Below are 14287 nucleotides of genomic sequence, written 5' to 3' on the forward strand. Positions count from 1 at the left end.
TGCTATATGTAACGAAGCCATGGGTGTACTGGAAAACAAATGTGATTTCTTTAGGGATTCTTTAGCTGAGTTCAATAAGATACAAAAGCCAGACCAGCCATAATCCAATGTATATAAATATGGCAGAAATTACTTTCAAAAGTAAAGGAGCTTTCAAAAATCTAGTCTACAAGTCAATCTATTATTCAGTCATGGCAAGAAGACAGGCACAAAACGTTGTGCTTTTATTCTTGTTTGATTGCCCTGGCATCACAGATGGAATGTTTTGTGTGTGAATGCACGCACTGTTTTTTTTTTTTTTTAACTTTCCTTCAACCTGCAAAGAGCCCATCTCCATGGGAACCGCAGAGGTAGTTTAAAGGAGTTCAGCCACCTTATTAAATGGACAATTGTGTTTTGAGACAATTCAGATTTATTTGAATGATAGTGTTGATATAATGGAGAACCCCGACCACATATTTATACATGATTTATTTATGCATTATGCAAATGCACCTATATGAGCAGAGAAGAATATTATGCTTATTTGTGAGTTATGTTATTTTTTAGAATGTTCCCTGATTGGTGACTGAGGAAGGTCTGCACTGTGACTGTCTATGAATGTTTGTTTAAGAATGTCCAGGAAAATGACATTCCCCTATAATTTCTCCATCAAAGCGTTCCAGCAGGTATCCTCACTTAGGCAACAGTGCACATGCACACTCGAATAAGCATGTGGCAAATCAAATTCCACTCAAGTGTCTGCTTGTCGAGGGCCTTGTGCTCAGGTTCCTGCAGTCCTACATGGATTAGTTACACCATGACTGAAGATGTTCAATGTGTTTTTATTTAGTCTGGACACTGAAGCAGCAGTACAAGTATTATCATGGCTCTGTCTTCATGTTCCAGACATAATAGTGCTTCATAATAACAAATAAAAATATAATTAGGGCTGTAGATCAATAGAAAATTTCATTACTCAGTCAACTACCTGAGTATGGCTATGATTTCCATAAGTGCAAACCAGGTTGACAGCATCTTTTTTATGTCAGTGCTAAATGGCCTATGGCATCTCAGCAGTTTACCTCAACATTAGCACACTATGCCCCCTAGACCTTTTCTGAGTAACAGAACAGTTATTTTCATCTGTTTACAAATATTCCTGACATGCATACAGTCTCCATGCTCTTCTCTCCTGGCCTTCTGACATAAGTGGCACCACTGAGCCTAAGGCACTTTGTTGTTCTGGCTTGTGACAATTAATCTTTGTTCATGTTAGTTAATAAAAAAAAACAACTGTTCACTGTTAGTACATGTTAACACAGGTCCATCAAATAATAATAAGATACAAGTTTTGAGTTTAGTAAAGCATTTTAATTTAGCATTAGTAAATATTGGAATTATCATTAATGCTTTAGACATATTTTTATTGTTCGTAGTTATTTAACTAAAATTAAACAAATTGTAAAGCATTACCATTATAAGCATTACCATTATATTCAAGACAATACATTTACTGTCAGGATTGTGGACTGTCTTGTGTGTTTTTGCTCCCCATGTGCTCCGTGACCCAGTTTCTGTCTCCTGTTCATTATGTCATTTGGTTCAGGTGTGTCTAGTCATTAGTCCCTTAATTGTCTGTGTATTTAAGTTCTTGTCCATTCAGTTAGTGTTTGTCGGTTCTTAAACATCATTCTGTGTTTTCTACGTTCCCTGTGTTCCCTCTTGGATATTAAAGGGGTCCTATTATGCTCTTTTACAAAGTCTTGATTTTGTTTTGGGGGTGTACTAGAACATGCTCTCATGCTTGGTGGTTCGAAAATCGCATTATTTTTCACATAATTTACATTATTACAATACCTTTCTCCCTAGCCTGGCACAAAAGGCTCAATTAGTTCCGGGTTTGATGAAGGCCCGCCTTCCGGTAAAACGAAATGTGTTGTGATTGGTTAGCTGTCCCAGTGCGTTGTGATTGATGAACAGCTTAGACAGCGTTTCAGTACTCCTTGCCAAAACAGCAAGTTTGTCAATATTGCTATATCAATTCAGACCTCGAAAATATTGAGGATCGCGCAGAACCTTTGCACGCATGGATATTGCAAGACATATTAAAGTGGTAACGTTATTGTTGTTGTTGTTGTTTTTTTTTTTGCTAAATCACGATTTAGATAGGATGTCAACAACAGCTTAAAAATAACTGCATTTACTATGTAGAGATAAGTGCAACGGTAATATGTATTATGTTTATTGTTCTTTAATTCTAACATTATAACACGAATTGCAGTGAAACTGTTATACAGTTGAATTTATTTATACCATAGTCTCACAGAGTCGCACTACTAAATTCATTCTCTGCCAGCAGGAGGAGCTGTTGGAGCGGGAGAGAGCGAGGTTTCCCCGGTAAGGCTGTACACAAAACAGAGCTCCGTTCACAAACACTGCTTTATCAGACATTACATGCAAGATGAAATGAAAATGAGATCCAAAATTTTCTGAAAACAGTCGGTTTCCATCAGAAATAACAGCTGCACCGGGTTTCGATTTTGAAACGTGCAGTGCTCAACCAAGCGTTCTCCCCACCCGCCAACCATTCGAATTTCCGAAGGCGGGATTTGTTTTTGTGACATCACAAATACAGGAAAACAACTTTGTAGTCCAAACGATTCATTCGTTGTAGTTCTTGAAAATATCTCTCCTTTGGAGTGGACTTTGAGATTTATAAATTTGTAAATCTTTTTATGCCCAAACATACACACTACACACTGACTAAAATTCAAAAAGTGAAAAAAGCATAATAGGACCCCTTTAAAGACTAATTTTCACAAATTCCTACGTCTCCTCGTTCAGTGTTGTTGAGAGAGTGACATTTACTTTTATAGTATATATTATAGTATTATATATATTTATTGCAGTGCTGGGCAACGATTAATTGCGATTAATCACATCCAAAATAAAAGTTTTTGTTTATATAATATATGTGTGTGTCTGCTGTGTGTATTCATTATGTATATAAAAAGACACACATACAGTATATATTTCGAAAATATTTACATGTATATGTTTATATTCATATAATTTATATTATATATAAATATATTTAAACACAACACATTTTTCTTAAATATATACATGCTTGTGTTTTTATTTATATATACATAATAAACATAAAAAGTACACACCCATATATTATGTACAAACAAACTGTTATTTTGGATGCGATTAATCGCGATTAATTGTTGCCCAGCACTAATTTATTGTGTTGCGTTTGGACTTTTAGTTTGTTTCTTGGTTTCCTGTGCTGGTTCACTCCGTAGTTTTTTTGTTGTTGATTGGTTACCTTTGATTGTCTCCCCATATGCTCCTTGTAAGCCCATATGAAACCCTGGTGTTTACTATATTCTTGCTCAGTTGTTATATGAGTGTTTTGTTCTCTGTTTTCTTGTGCCATGGTTATCTGTTCGTGCTCCTATGTTCACTAGCTTGCTGGCTGAATTCCTCTTTCTGGCGAATTCTCTCGTTAGAAACAATAAAGTGCAGATGTGTGTATGAATCTGTAAGTAAGATATTCATTTTGTGTTTGAGAGTGCTTGAACTTTAGACTGTCATTGAAAATGTTCTTTAATAATGTAAATGTTGTTTGCTCTCTTTCTGTACAATGAAAGTGTTATGATAAGTAGTCTAACTTTACATTGTTACATTCACATTAAATATAAAGTCAGTCGTATTAAAGCTATGTTATGGCATGACGCCCATATTACTTAAGTAAACAGACAGATTTTTATGCATAGTCAATAGATTACATTATTAGAATACTTTGACCATCGCCCACTGTAGATCAATTTACATAATCTATAAAGGTGACAATCGAGATAGTTAATGCGTTTGGGAATGTTTTGAATAAAAAGGAAAAAATAAATAAAACATAAGAACATAAGTGCTATTACGGCTGTTGTGTGTCGCATGACGACCCCCCACCACCACCACCACACACACACACACACACCCCACACATACACACTCATGCCCCCTCAAAAATAATGAGTGCATGACACCCCTGAGTACTAGGGCTCTGCATGATTATTACTGCATGACATTTTCTTGGTCAGTTGTTATATGAGTGTTTTGTTCTCTGTTTGCATGGTTATCTGTTCTTGCCCCCCCCCCTTCTTATTCCCATTCTGTGCCTGCATTGTAAAAGATATTTCCAAAGATCTGTGTGGCACATCAAATTTGATTACATTTTATATAAATAATAATGTTGTTTGTCTTCTTCTTCTTCTTTTTTTTTAATCAGTTATGAACACTGCGATATTTTATGTTATTTTTATATTATGTTAATTTGTATTGCATTATTTAGTATTGTCACCCTGAGGGTGTTTTATCATTGGGCAACACTGTGCTATGTTTCATTTTGAAATTTGTATTACCTGTGTTATGATGGGGGTTATAAGTATATTGTATTTGAACAGAATTTATTTAATAAAGCTGGTTAACTTTACTGATTCATTTCAATAAATGCGTAAGCACAATAGCTAGAAATGAATACACAAGATTTGAGCATTAGCTTGTTAGGGTGTATGGCAAACAACATCCACAACATTAGAATTAGCAAGTCAATGTATGCATTCGTTGACTTTTTCTGGAATGTTTAGCTCCCTTCTTAAATGCTAATTTCACAGTTAAAATTCTGTCAGTTTTTTGTGTCCAATGTCAGACCACCTGAGCAGAACTCATAATTAAATTCTCTTTTTACTCAGCACTGCACCTTTAAAGCTAGGGAAAATGCATTTTGATGTTTTAAACAGATTATCTGCCTGTTCATTTTTATTTTTTTTTTTTCATCATCAAGAGATTTCTAAGCTGCCTCAGTAAAGCCACTGATCCCACCAGGCAACTACATCAAACCAAAAAACCCACAGATAATGGGAATACAACAGAGATGTTCTTATGAAACAGATGATAGACAGACTAATGGAGCAACAGGCACAGCCGTGCGTGTTAATAAAACACAGTTGTAGCACTGCAATAGGTTGGAGTTATTCAAATGAGCTCTTTGTGCCTTGTACTCAATTCGAGTACTGTGCAGTTTGATTTAACCAATTAATGACCCTTAGAGGCTCTAATGAGGTAATTAACTAAATCCTGGGCTGCGGTGTGTAGCCACAACCTGCAAGTGTGGCTCTTAAGGGTTATGAGCAATATTAATTCATATTTGTTCACTTCAAATAGCAGCACATGCCCATTGTGTGTGTTAAAGCTGAGGGTGGATTAGTGAGGTTTCTATGGTTACTGACAGAAGAACACTGTTTGTTTATTTGTACTGTCTTTTGTCTCCCATGCATTTTTATTCTCATAATCTTAATTGCCTTTCTTTCTTAAATACACAGAAATACAAATAAAGCCAGTATTTCTGTATTAAAAGAAAATTATGTGATTGTAAATTAAAACAACTGAAAATTTGTTCAACATGACATGTCCCTGGTTGAAATGCACTTTTAGAAAGAAAAAAAAAAAAAAATACAAAAGTTGTTTCTGGCCGGTACCTTTTCAAAAAGCTACATTTTTGTTCCTTACACGTACTAATATGTACCTTTAAGGTACCACTAAGACATCTATATATGTCTTTATTAATATCTTAATATATTATTATATCTTATATTAACCATTTGCACACACGAGCATTATCCGACTCGTTCCTCCCGACCGTAGACGCAGATTTACAAACCACTTTTCCTGCATTTTTAAGCCAATTTCTTGACTCCCCGCTTATGAACAACACATTTTTGTACAAAATAAAAGCTCCTTGTGTTTTCTCCGTTTTACCAATTTGAGCATCCATAAACAATGCAAAACACAGGCATTTTGAGTTTCTGCTACTGATTCGGAGAAAAATCACTTCCTGCCCTCCAGCTGCATTTCGTGCGTCATCAGAATCACGTGATTGCAAACAACCTGTAGCACATACAGTTTGTACAGTATAAAAACCATTGCGCCTATGGGATGTCCCCACTTTTCACAAAAACAAACGTGTGTGTGTGTAGTTCACCCTATGGTATGGGGACAAAATGTCCCCACAAAGATGGCAATATCCAGAATCCTTGTCCTTGTGGGGACATTTTTTGGTCCCCATGAGAAAGCAAGCTTGTAAATCATACAGAATGAAGTTTTGAAAATCTAAAAAAGCAGAAAGTTTCCTGTGGGGTAGCTTGTTGGGTGTTGTTTGTTGGCAGGATGCTATTTTTATTTATGTCAGTGTTAATCATGAATATCTTAAAGCAGATAGTTCACCAAAAAATTAAAATTCTGTCATCATTCACTCACACTCATGTTGTTAATCTTAGAAACACAAATGAAGATGTTTTTAATGAAATCTTAGTTTTTTTCTGTTCCTCCATTGGTCAAGGTCATAAAGAATTTAAAAAAAAAATCCAAATAGGAGTCATTTCACACATTCATATGGATCAGTTTTATGGCACCTTTATGACCTTTTGAATCTTATAAATGATGACAGAATTTTATTTTTTAAGTAACTGTCCCTTTAAGACAGGGGTGTCAAACTTAATTCCTGGAGGGCCACAGCCCTGCAGTGTTTAGCTCCAACCCTAATTAAACACAGCTGATCCAGCTAATCATGTCTTTCAGGCTTATTTGGAAAATACATGGCATGTGTGTTGGAGCAGGGTTCCTCCAGGAACTGAGACACCCCTGCTTTAAGAGTTTTAAAATGGAAAAGGCGTTGCATCTGGATGGACCAAAGTCAACAGTTTCTTCCTAAATTCTTCAGTGCTGAGCAAAACTAAATGCTGTGCTGTAATTTAAACAAGTTTCACTTTGTGGCACAGTAAACAATATACTGTATACCAGATTTTATTAATTAAAACAGTCAAAAATGTTACTTACTACACTATATCTGATTTAGAGATCAGTACTAGGGCTCTGCAGGATTTATGACAAAATTGATGAGGCTGATAAATCAGTCAGAGCTTTACTAAAATCATTCAAGGCTAGCATCACCCATGATGTAAGGTAAAAAAAAAAAAAAAATTATCTTGTCAACACTGTCTCTTTCTATCTTATTTACTGACTGAAAGGTATCATGTTGAATGTCGTCCTTTCCCCTCTTTCTTTGGCCTCAATTCCATCTCTCCTCCTATCTTCTCCTCTCTTTGATGAAATCTTGGCTGAGGTTTCTTTTATCTGTCAGACATCTCTCTGTCTGTCAGTATCTGCTGCCCTGATGTCTGTGAAGGTGTCTGGAGTAAAGAGTGCACCTGTGATTGCTTTGAAGAACTTTGACTGTGTAATTCACACCTCGGACAGGATCTTGGACAAAAGTAACAGCATATCTTGCCACTCAAGGCCACTGAGAATAAACTCAAAACGCAACTGACTGACATTTTACAGATTCACAGAAAGTCTGTAATGTGTCACTTTCATTTGCACCACAACATCGCTCCTCTCAAGCATACAGGCATCCCAGCTCTCTGGCTCTGTTTTCCTGGCTGACCACTGCTTGTGACAAACAGTGAATATCTCTGGCAGATCTATATGAGGGACACAGATGCTTCACAACATGTAATTATAGCTTCATGAATGAAGTGTTGGGCAGAGAAAATCAATGAGATCTACATACAATACCAACAACAATTAATAATTAGCAAATAAGAGCAACAACAATTTATAAAGTGTGTTGTGTTTTTTTTTGTTTTTAAAATGGTCTTGTTTATGTATAAGGTTTTTTTCCCATATAAATCAGCATATAAATATGCAACTCTCCGTCCCAACCTTACACTTGCCTAGAAAGTCCATACCATGTATCTCCAAAATGCGCCAAACAACCCGTCTTACACACAGTCCATCTCTCTCTCTTTCTCTCTCTCTCAGCAGCAGATATACCCGTCAGTACACTGTGCACTCTTAGCTCACTGTGGACAGACACAAACAGACGTCATCTCTATCTTTGCTGATTCCTGTGCTCACTGACATGTGTCATCTTAGATTTATTTCCGGTTGTGCTTAGGAGCAAATATATATCTTTGGGAGGGCTGACTAGGCTAGTTTTGATATAATTTTAGTTGAGACAATTGCATTAGAATGTGTCTTAAATAAATAATATTATAAACATGGATACATTATAATTGAATAATAGATAAATAATAATAGATAAAGGCAACAGTGGAAAGGAAACCTGTTGAAAAAAGCAACATGTACACTGCAAGAAAGGGAAAATTTATTTTCATAACACTATTACATAACGCTATGTTTTTGTTTACTGTTAAAAACAAGGGCTATCAATAGAAAAAAAAATATTATCTCAAAACACCAAAATAATATAATAATATGTAAATTCTGTAAATGTTTTAAAAACAATTTTATTAAAGCATATTTAATTCATATTTAAAGTTACCTCTATAAAAACCTAAATAAATATACACTTTTGGTCAAAAGTTAGTATTATCAAGATTTTTTAAATGTTTTTGAAAAGTATCTTATGTTCACTATTGCAATTATTTTATTAAAAATACAGTAAAAACTGTAATGTTGTGATAAATCATTACAATTTAAAACAACAAATGAAATTTGTTTCTGCAACATCATTACTTCAGTGTCACACGAGCCTTCTGAAATCATTCTAATATGCTGATTTGATGCTAAATAAACATTTCTTCTAAAGTTCAATACTGATAACAATTTTTTTTTTTCTTCGTTTTTTTTACTGATAACAGTATTTTTGTGGAAAAATAAAAAAATTTTCTTGGACAAATAGAATGTTCAAAAGAACAGCATTTATTGGAAATGGCAATCTAAAAGTATTAATTTCTTTTTAATAAATTAAAAATAATATATAACAAATTTTTGAATTGTAGTGTAGCATGGTTTGAAAAAAAAAAAAAAAAAAGAATAAATTAATAAATCTTAAATATCCCACTCCCTAGCACCCCAGTTTGAAAACCCCTGCTCTATTATCTTATTAAATGTACTGGCCCTTTTTTCTCTCTATATGCTCTATATGGGGACTCTCCATAGGCGTAATGGTTTTTATACTGTACAAACTGTATTTTCTATTGCTCTATACACCAACCCTACACCTAAACCTACTCCTCACAGAAAACTTTGTGCGTTATTACATTTTCAAAAAAAAAAACTTTAACAAATTTTTATGCCTTTTGAATTACGGGGACATAGACAGTGTTCTCATAAACCACATTCACGCTGTAATACCTCTGTCATACCCATGTCATTATACAAATTTGTATCCCCATAAACCACCCAAACCAGTGCACGCATTTTCAATAAATTTGCTTGAGCAAAATGTTTTGTCAGAGCTCACTCAACAGCAAAATCGTTTTGTGTCTATGTCTGTCTTGCAGGTGTCCTGTTGTGTTGAATTCAGAAAGCTGTGCTTTGTGAATGGTGTTGTACTGTTGAATGAAAGGGTGAAGTGTCAGAAGCTGAAAACTTTGAGTCAACCCTCCTTCTCTCCCTCTCTTTATGGTGAGACGAGTTCTAAACATCTGCCAGAACACAGTGCCAGGCAAATATCAGCTATCAGCCACCTATCCTCGCCAACATCACTTCCTGCTGCTATATATGTGTCAGGCTCATTTTATTTGTATGTTTGTGTCCATGTACTTTCAAGTGCATTAGATTAATTTCAGGTGCAAACTGTGCAATAAGAAAGATCACAACAACAAACAGAAGGGGGTGGAAGGTTTAGCGCACCTGTACAGATGCTCATATTCAAGAAGCCATTACTGAACACAAACACTTCGGTAACATACATATTTATGTCAGTTTACACTTTTTGTGGTAAGGTTATACACCACATCTCAAAAAGCAATAAAAGACCATTTATGTGTTCTTTCTGCAATTTTGTGCCCCACAGGACACTTGAAATTCAGGCATTGCTACAGCAATACATAAAACTAGATCATTTTTTTTCATATTGTAAAACCTTCTGTATATAAAAGAGGACATCTTGGGGTTTTCTGTGGTATCCAATTTGCCAAGATTGAAACATGATAAACTGTTTTTCCTGTAGCAAACAGCTGCTATTGCAACTATCATTCTTTTGACTGGAAGATCTCAGGATGATACACACACTCAATGACTGATGGAATTTGTCAGAATCAATTCATCCCTTATTCAGTCGTTCTCGAATCTCTCTGTTTTTGCATCTCTCCAGTTTTTCTGCATTTTTGCCTCTTTTTCAATGTGCATCAATATTCTCGATTTTCTTGTTTTGTCCCCTCTTTTTCAGTAATGCACAGTGCTCCGTCTGACTCAGATGGTGACTCACTGACTGTGTCCACTGTGCTATGAGTTCCAATTATCTACATGCATTTCAAGAACTGTATGCTGTAATGTTATTTCATATAGAATTAAGTGTAATTTTCATGTTTTTGTTTTGCCTAGAACCCCACAGGTGTGCTTGTGTTCAGCTTCAACCTTCTTTTTTTTTTCAAATATAGAAAGTTAGAGAGCTGAGTGTTACAAACAGGAGACCTCCTGTCCTTGTAAATGGATTGTGTTCCAATCTAAATTAGATTCAGTGGTGTAATAGAAAAGAATAAGGCAGGCACAAGGTTTAGGGCTGCACAGACAATTTTCCAAGAATCAGAGCATAATGTCTCCATTTCCAGGCAATCAGGATTTACTTTAGGGCACTGTAAGTGCTTTCCATTTTCGTAAGATAGTAAATCCTTATTTTTGAGCAAATCCTGACACTTGTTACTCAAACTAACAGATATGGGTTGTGGTAGACTTGCAGTAATTTATAAGAGAGAATAGTTAAATTCATTAGAATGACTGATTTATTTTGACATTCATGATCATCAGTGCTCACAACGGAAGCAATAAGGACCCTGCTGCTTGCCATTTTAACGTGTTTGAATAATCAAGACATCAACATTTCATTTGCAATTCCAAAATAATCAAGGCGGCATAATGCAAATTAAATAATTTAACTGCTGCTCTTGTGGTTTAGAATAAAACACAATACGCTGCAAAATGTTTTAATATTACTGACTCAACCCAACTGCATTGGGTTAAATCAACAAAAGTCATGTTTTTTCAAAGACAAGATTCTAGTTTAAACAGAAATAGCTACTTAAGGTAAAAACTACATACTTTAAAGATAGATTATGTATGTTTTTGTTTATGTTTGACTGTTTTATTTGTTCCAATAGTACTAGTGGTTTTGAACTTAACACTGACACCTATTGGCCTAGTACTTGGCTGGCTGTTGCATTGCACCGATCTGCGTACTGGAACTGCGGGTCGTCATGGTTTGTTTCATCACTCCAGCAGAGATTGCCTGTTTGGACATTTTATTTTTCCACTCGTACCCATTCTGTTTGGACTGGCGAATCAGCATGTCTGGACTTGCTGACATATTGTCAACTTGGACTTCTGTGTCATGTTGAACTGCTTGTTTGGACATTTTTGTTTTTATCCCACACTCATTTGATTTGAACTGTCTGGTGAATGGCACACATGATCTATACCAGCATTTTAAGCAAAGGCTTGGGTGTTATGTGTCTGTACGTATATTGTACGTTTTTGTCATACTATTGAGTTACTTGTTTTGTCTAGATGTATTTTTTTTCTGCTTTGTGCAGTAAAATTACTTATAACTGTCAGAAAGTAAAATCAACATTATTAGTAGAAGTAGTAGTAGCTTGATGACGCTGCTGGTCATGTGATGTCGCCGATGAGGGGCGACCCGCTCCATAAAAGAATTAAACAGCTTTTTCTGGAAAACTGATAAGAATGGAGATTTTATCTTAGGCTATGTGAGTCTACATTATTTCTAAAATGTGCTTTTTATTCATTATGTGAAAACAAATTACTGGGTGCACATTTAACATTTTGCACTGTTTAAATAGGCCTACTGTCCCTAATTAAATCGTGGAAATCCGCGACAATGTTTGGATGTCGACAACGTTTGTTTTTAAAATGAGCAGGTATTGAGAGATACTGCGCAACAGGTTGTTACTTTTTATTAGACACGTAAGCTTCTGCTAGCCTACTCATGCATAAGACGAAGCGCAGTTATAACCACGGCTTTATACAGAAATATAAGAAAATGCTGCACTCATCCCAATCATGGAAAAAGTGCCGTGAGCGCTCACCTGTAGGACGGTTTTAGCAGTTATCGAGGACACTATAGTGGTGCATATAAATTCGTCATGTATCAGTCGCTGTCCCATGGTGAAAAGCATCGGGGTGGCCAGGAGAAAAGACGCGACCCACATGGCGCTGATGAGTTTCTTGGTGCGGCTCCGCGACATGATGCTCTTCGCCTTGAACGGGTGGCAGATGGCCATGAAGCGCTCCACGCTCAGGCTGGCGATGTTGAACGCCGTCGCATACGAGCAGCCGTCCCGCAGAAAGTAGTACCCTTTACAAACAGCCTCGCCAAAAGCCCACGGGTGGTGCACCCAGATGAAGTTGTATAACTCAATGGGCATGCAGAGGATCAAGATGAGCATATCGGATATGGCCAGACTCGCCAGGTGATAGTGCACCGTACTCTGGAGGTTTTGAAGAGATTTCTTCGTGAGAAGTGTGTACAGGGTGATCGAGTTCCCCAAACATCCGATTACAAACAACACCACATAAATCACAGTAACAAAAACTTTAGAATAGATGTCTGTATTCACGTCCAAATCCTCCTCGGAGACGCTTTCCGTTTCATTGTCCAGAAATTGCTCGGACCGGTTCGCCGAAGAGAGAAGTTTCTGCGTTAAGATGCGCAAGTCTATGAAGTTGCGTCCTGATAGCGTAGTATTAACCTCCATGTTAGTTTTAAATATCAACACACAACGAAGGTAAAATTAAACAGCATTTTCCTTGCTATGTTTTTCACATTTGTACATTTCGCGAGCTGTGCGCAAATCTGTGGTGAACTGGGGCCACTGCTGTAAACTTACTCTTACAGGTCTGCGAAAGCGAGACGTTCAGAGGCTTTTATATGATGAGGAGGCGTACGAACGCAAACCTTGAGCAATGACGCAGTGCCATTCAACGATTGGTGTATTTTTTTCTCTGTGAGACTGAGCTATAACCTTGAACATATCAAGAGCGTCTCAGTTCAGAGCGCTTTATTGAAATGTCCTGGATATAAGGTTTAGAAACATGTTGGATATTGAAGTCAGATTTTTTAGCTGAAGTAAAATGTTCTCATCATTATTTTAGCACATTTGTTTCCATCTGTTCCAACTTGTAACAATAATTTCTGCTCTACTTTGAGTTTTTAGAGCTTTCTTCATTAGTTTAATTAAAAATTGGTGAAATGTGCAAGCTTGATAAAAAATGGGAGTGGTAATGTTACTTCCCACTGGAACAGGTAGTAAGATGTTAAAAAACAAACAAACAAAAATATTCTAAGAAAACAATTATAAGCAATGTATAAATTATGTTATGTGCTAATTTTTGAAAATGTTATTAAAGACCAGAAAATTACTGGAAGAATGTTTGTTTTTAACTTTAAGAGAATTTTGCCACACTATTAGCCAAAGTTCTGAGAACATTTCCTGTTTGTTGGGAATAGACCTACTCTTTGCTGCTGTTTGTCACTTTTGCACCACTTAGATTTTGCTTAAAATTCAAGGCAGCAGACTTGAGTTATCATTTTGAGTAGACTGCAAAATATCCAAAAAAAATATATATATATATATATATATATATATTCAAGCATTTTATCAGGCCAGTTTCCACTTTGGGCCACTTTCCTAGTCAGTTTAATGGTTTTTACTGTATTCTGTGACATTGACATGCTGGCTGCACAATATCTAGCTTAATATGCAGCTTAATATAATAGAAATATTGACATGAAAATTGTTGAAAATTGTAAGTTTATTATCATTAGCTCATTAGTGAGAGAGTGGAGAGACAAAATAGGAGCCCAGCTATGCAGGAAACATAGCTTTCTCAGATGAGTATTCAAAGGTAATTATTCAGAAATATGTGTCTCCGATTGACCAATCAGAATCAAGCAGAGAGTTGTGTAATACGAAAAGGTATTAAGTAAAGTGGGCAGTGCAGAAGCCTGATGGCTTGTATAGTAGAAACTGTTTTTTAATCTATTTGTTCATGACTGGATCCCCCAGAAGCATCTGTCAGAGTGTAGTGGTACATACAGATTGTGTTCTGGGTGTCTTCTTTTATTATTTTGTGGCTTTTCCTCAGACAACATGACTGGTGTGTTTTGCATTTTTAGATATAATTTGAATACAATTTGAATATAAATAACAAAGACGTATTCATTTATTATTTTGAGATATGTCAGCAAGTGCAACTGTAA

The 14287-nt window shown here is 35.9% G+C and overlaps 1 protein-coding gene across 1 annotated transcript in view; it reads right to left on the bottom strand.

Moving 5' to 3' along the window:
* Positions 1 to 12782, bottom strand: part of ntsr1 (neurotensin receptor 1 (high affinity)) — a 33302-nt gene extending 20520 nt beyond the window's left edge. The window contains exon 1 of the mRNA XM_058763699.1: positions 12114 to 12782. Within this exon, the coding sequence (XP_058619682.1) occupies positions 12114 to 12782 (669 nt within the window). The remainder of the gene's footprint in view (positions 1 to 12113) is intronic.
* Positions 12783 to 14287: the final 1505 nt, after the last annotated feature.

The sequence above is a fragment of the Onychostoma macrolepis genome, chromosome 23 (assembly GCF_012432095.1).
Source record: "Onychostoma macrolepis isolate SWU-2019 chromosome 23, ASM1243209v1, whole genome shotgun sequence".
NCBI classification, from domain to species: domain Eukaryota; kingdom Metazoa; phylum Chordata; class Actinopteri; order Cypriniformes; family Cyprinidae; genus Onychostoma; species Onychostoma macrolepis.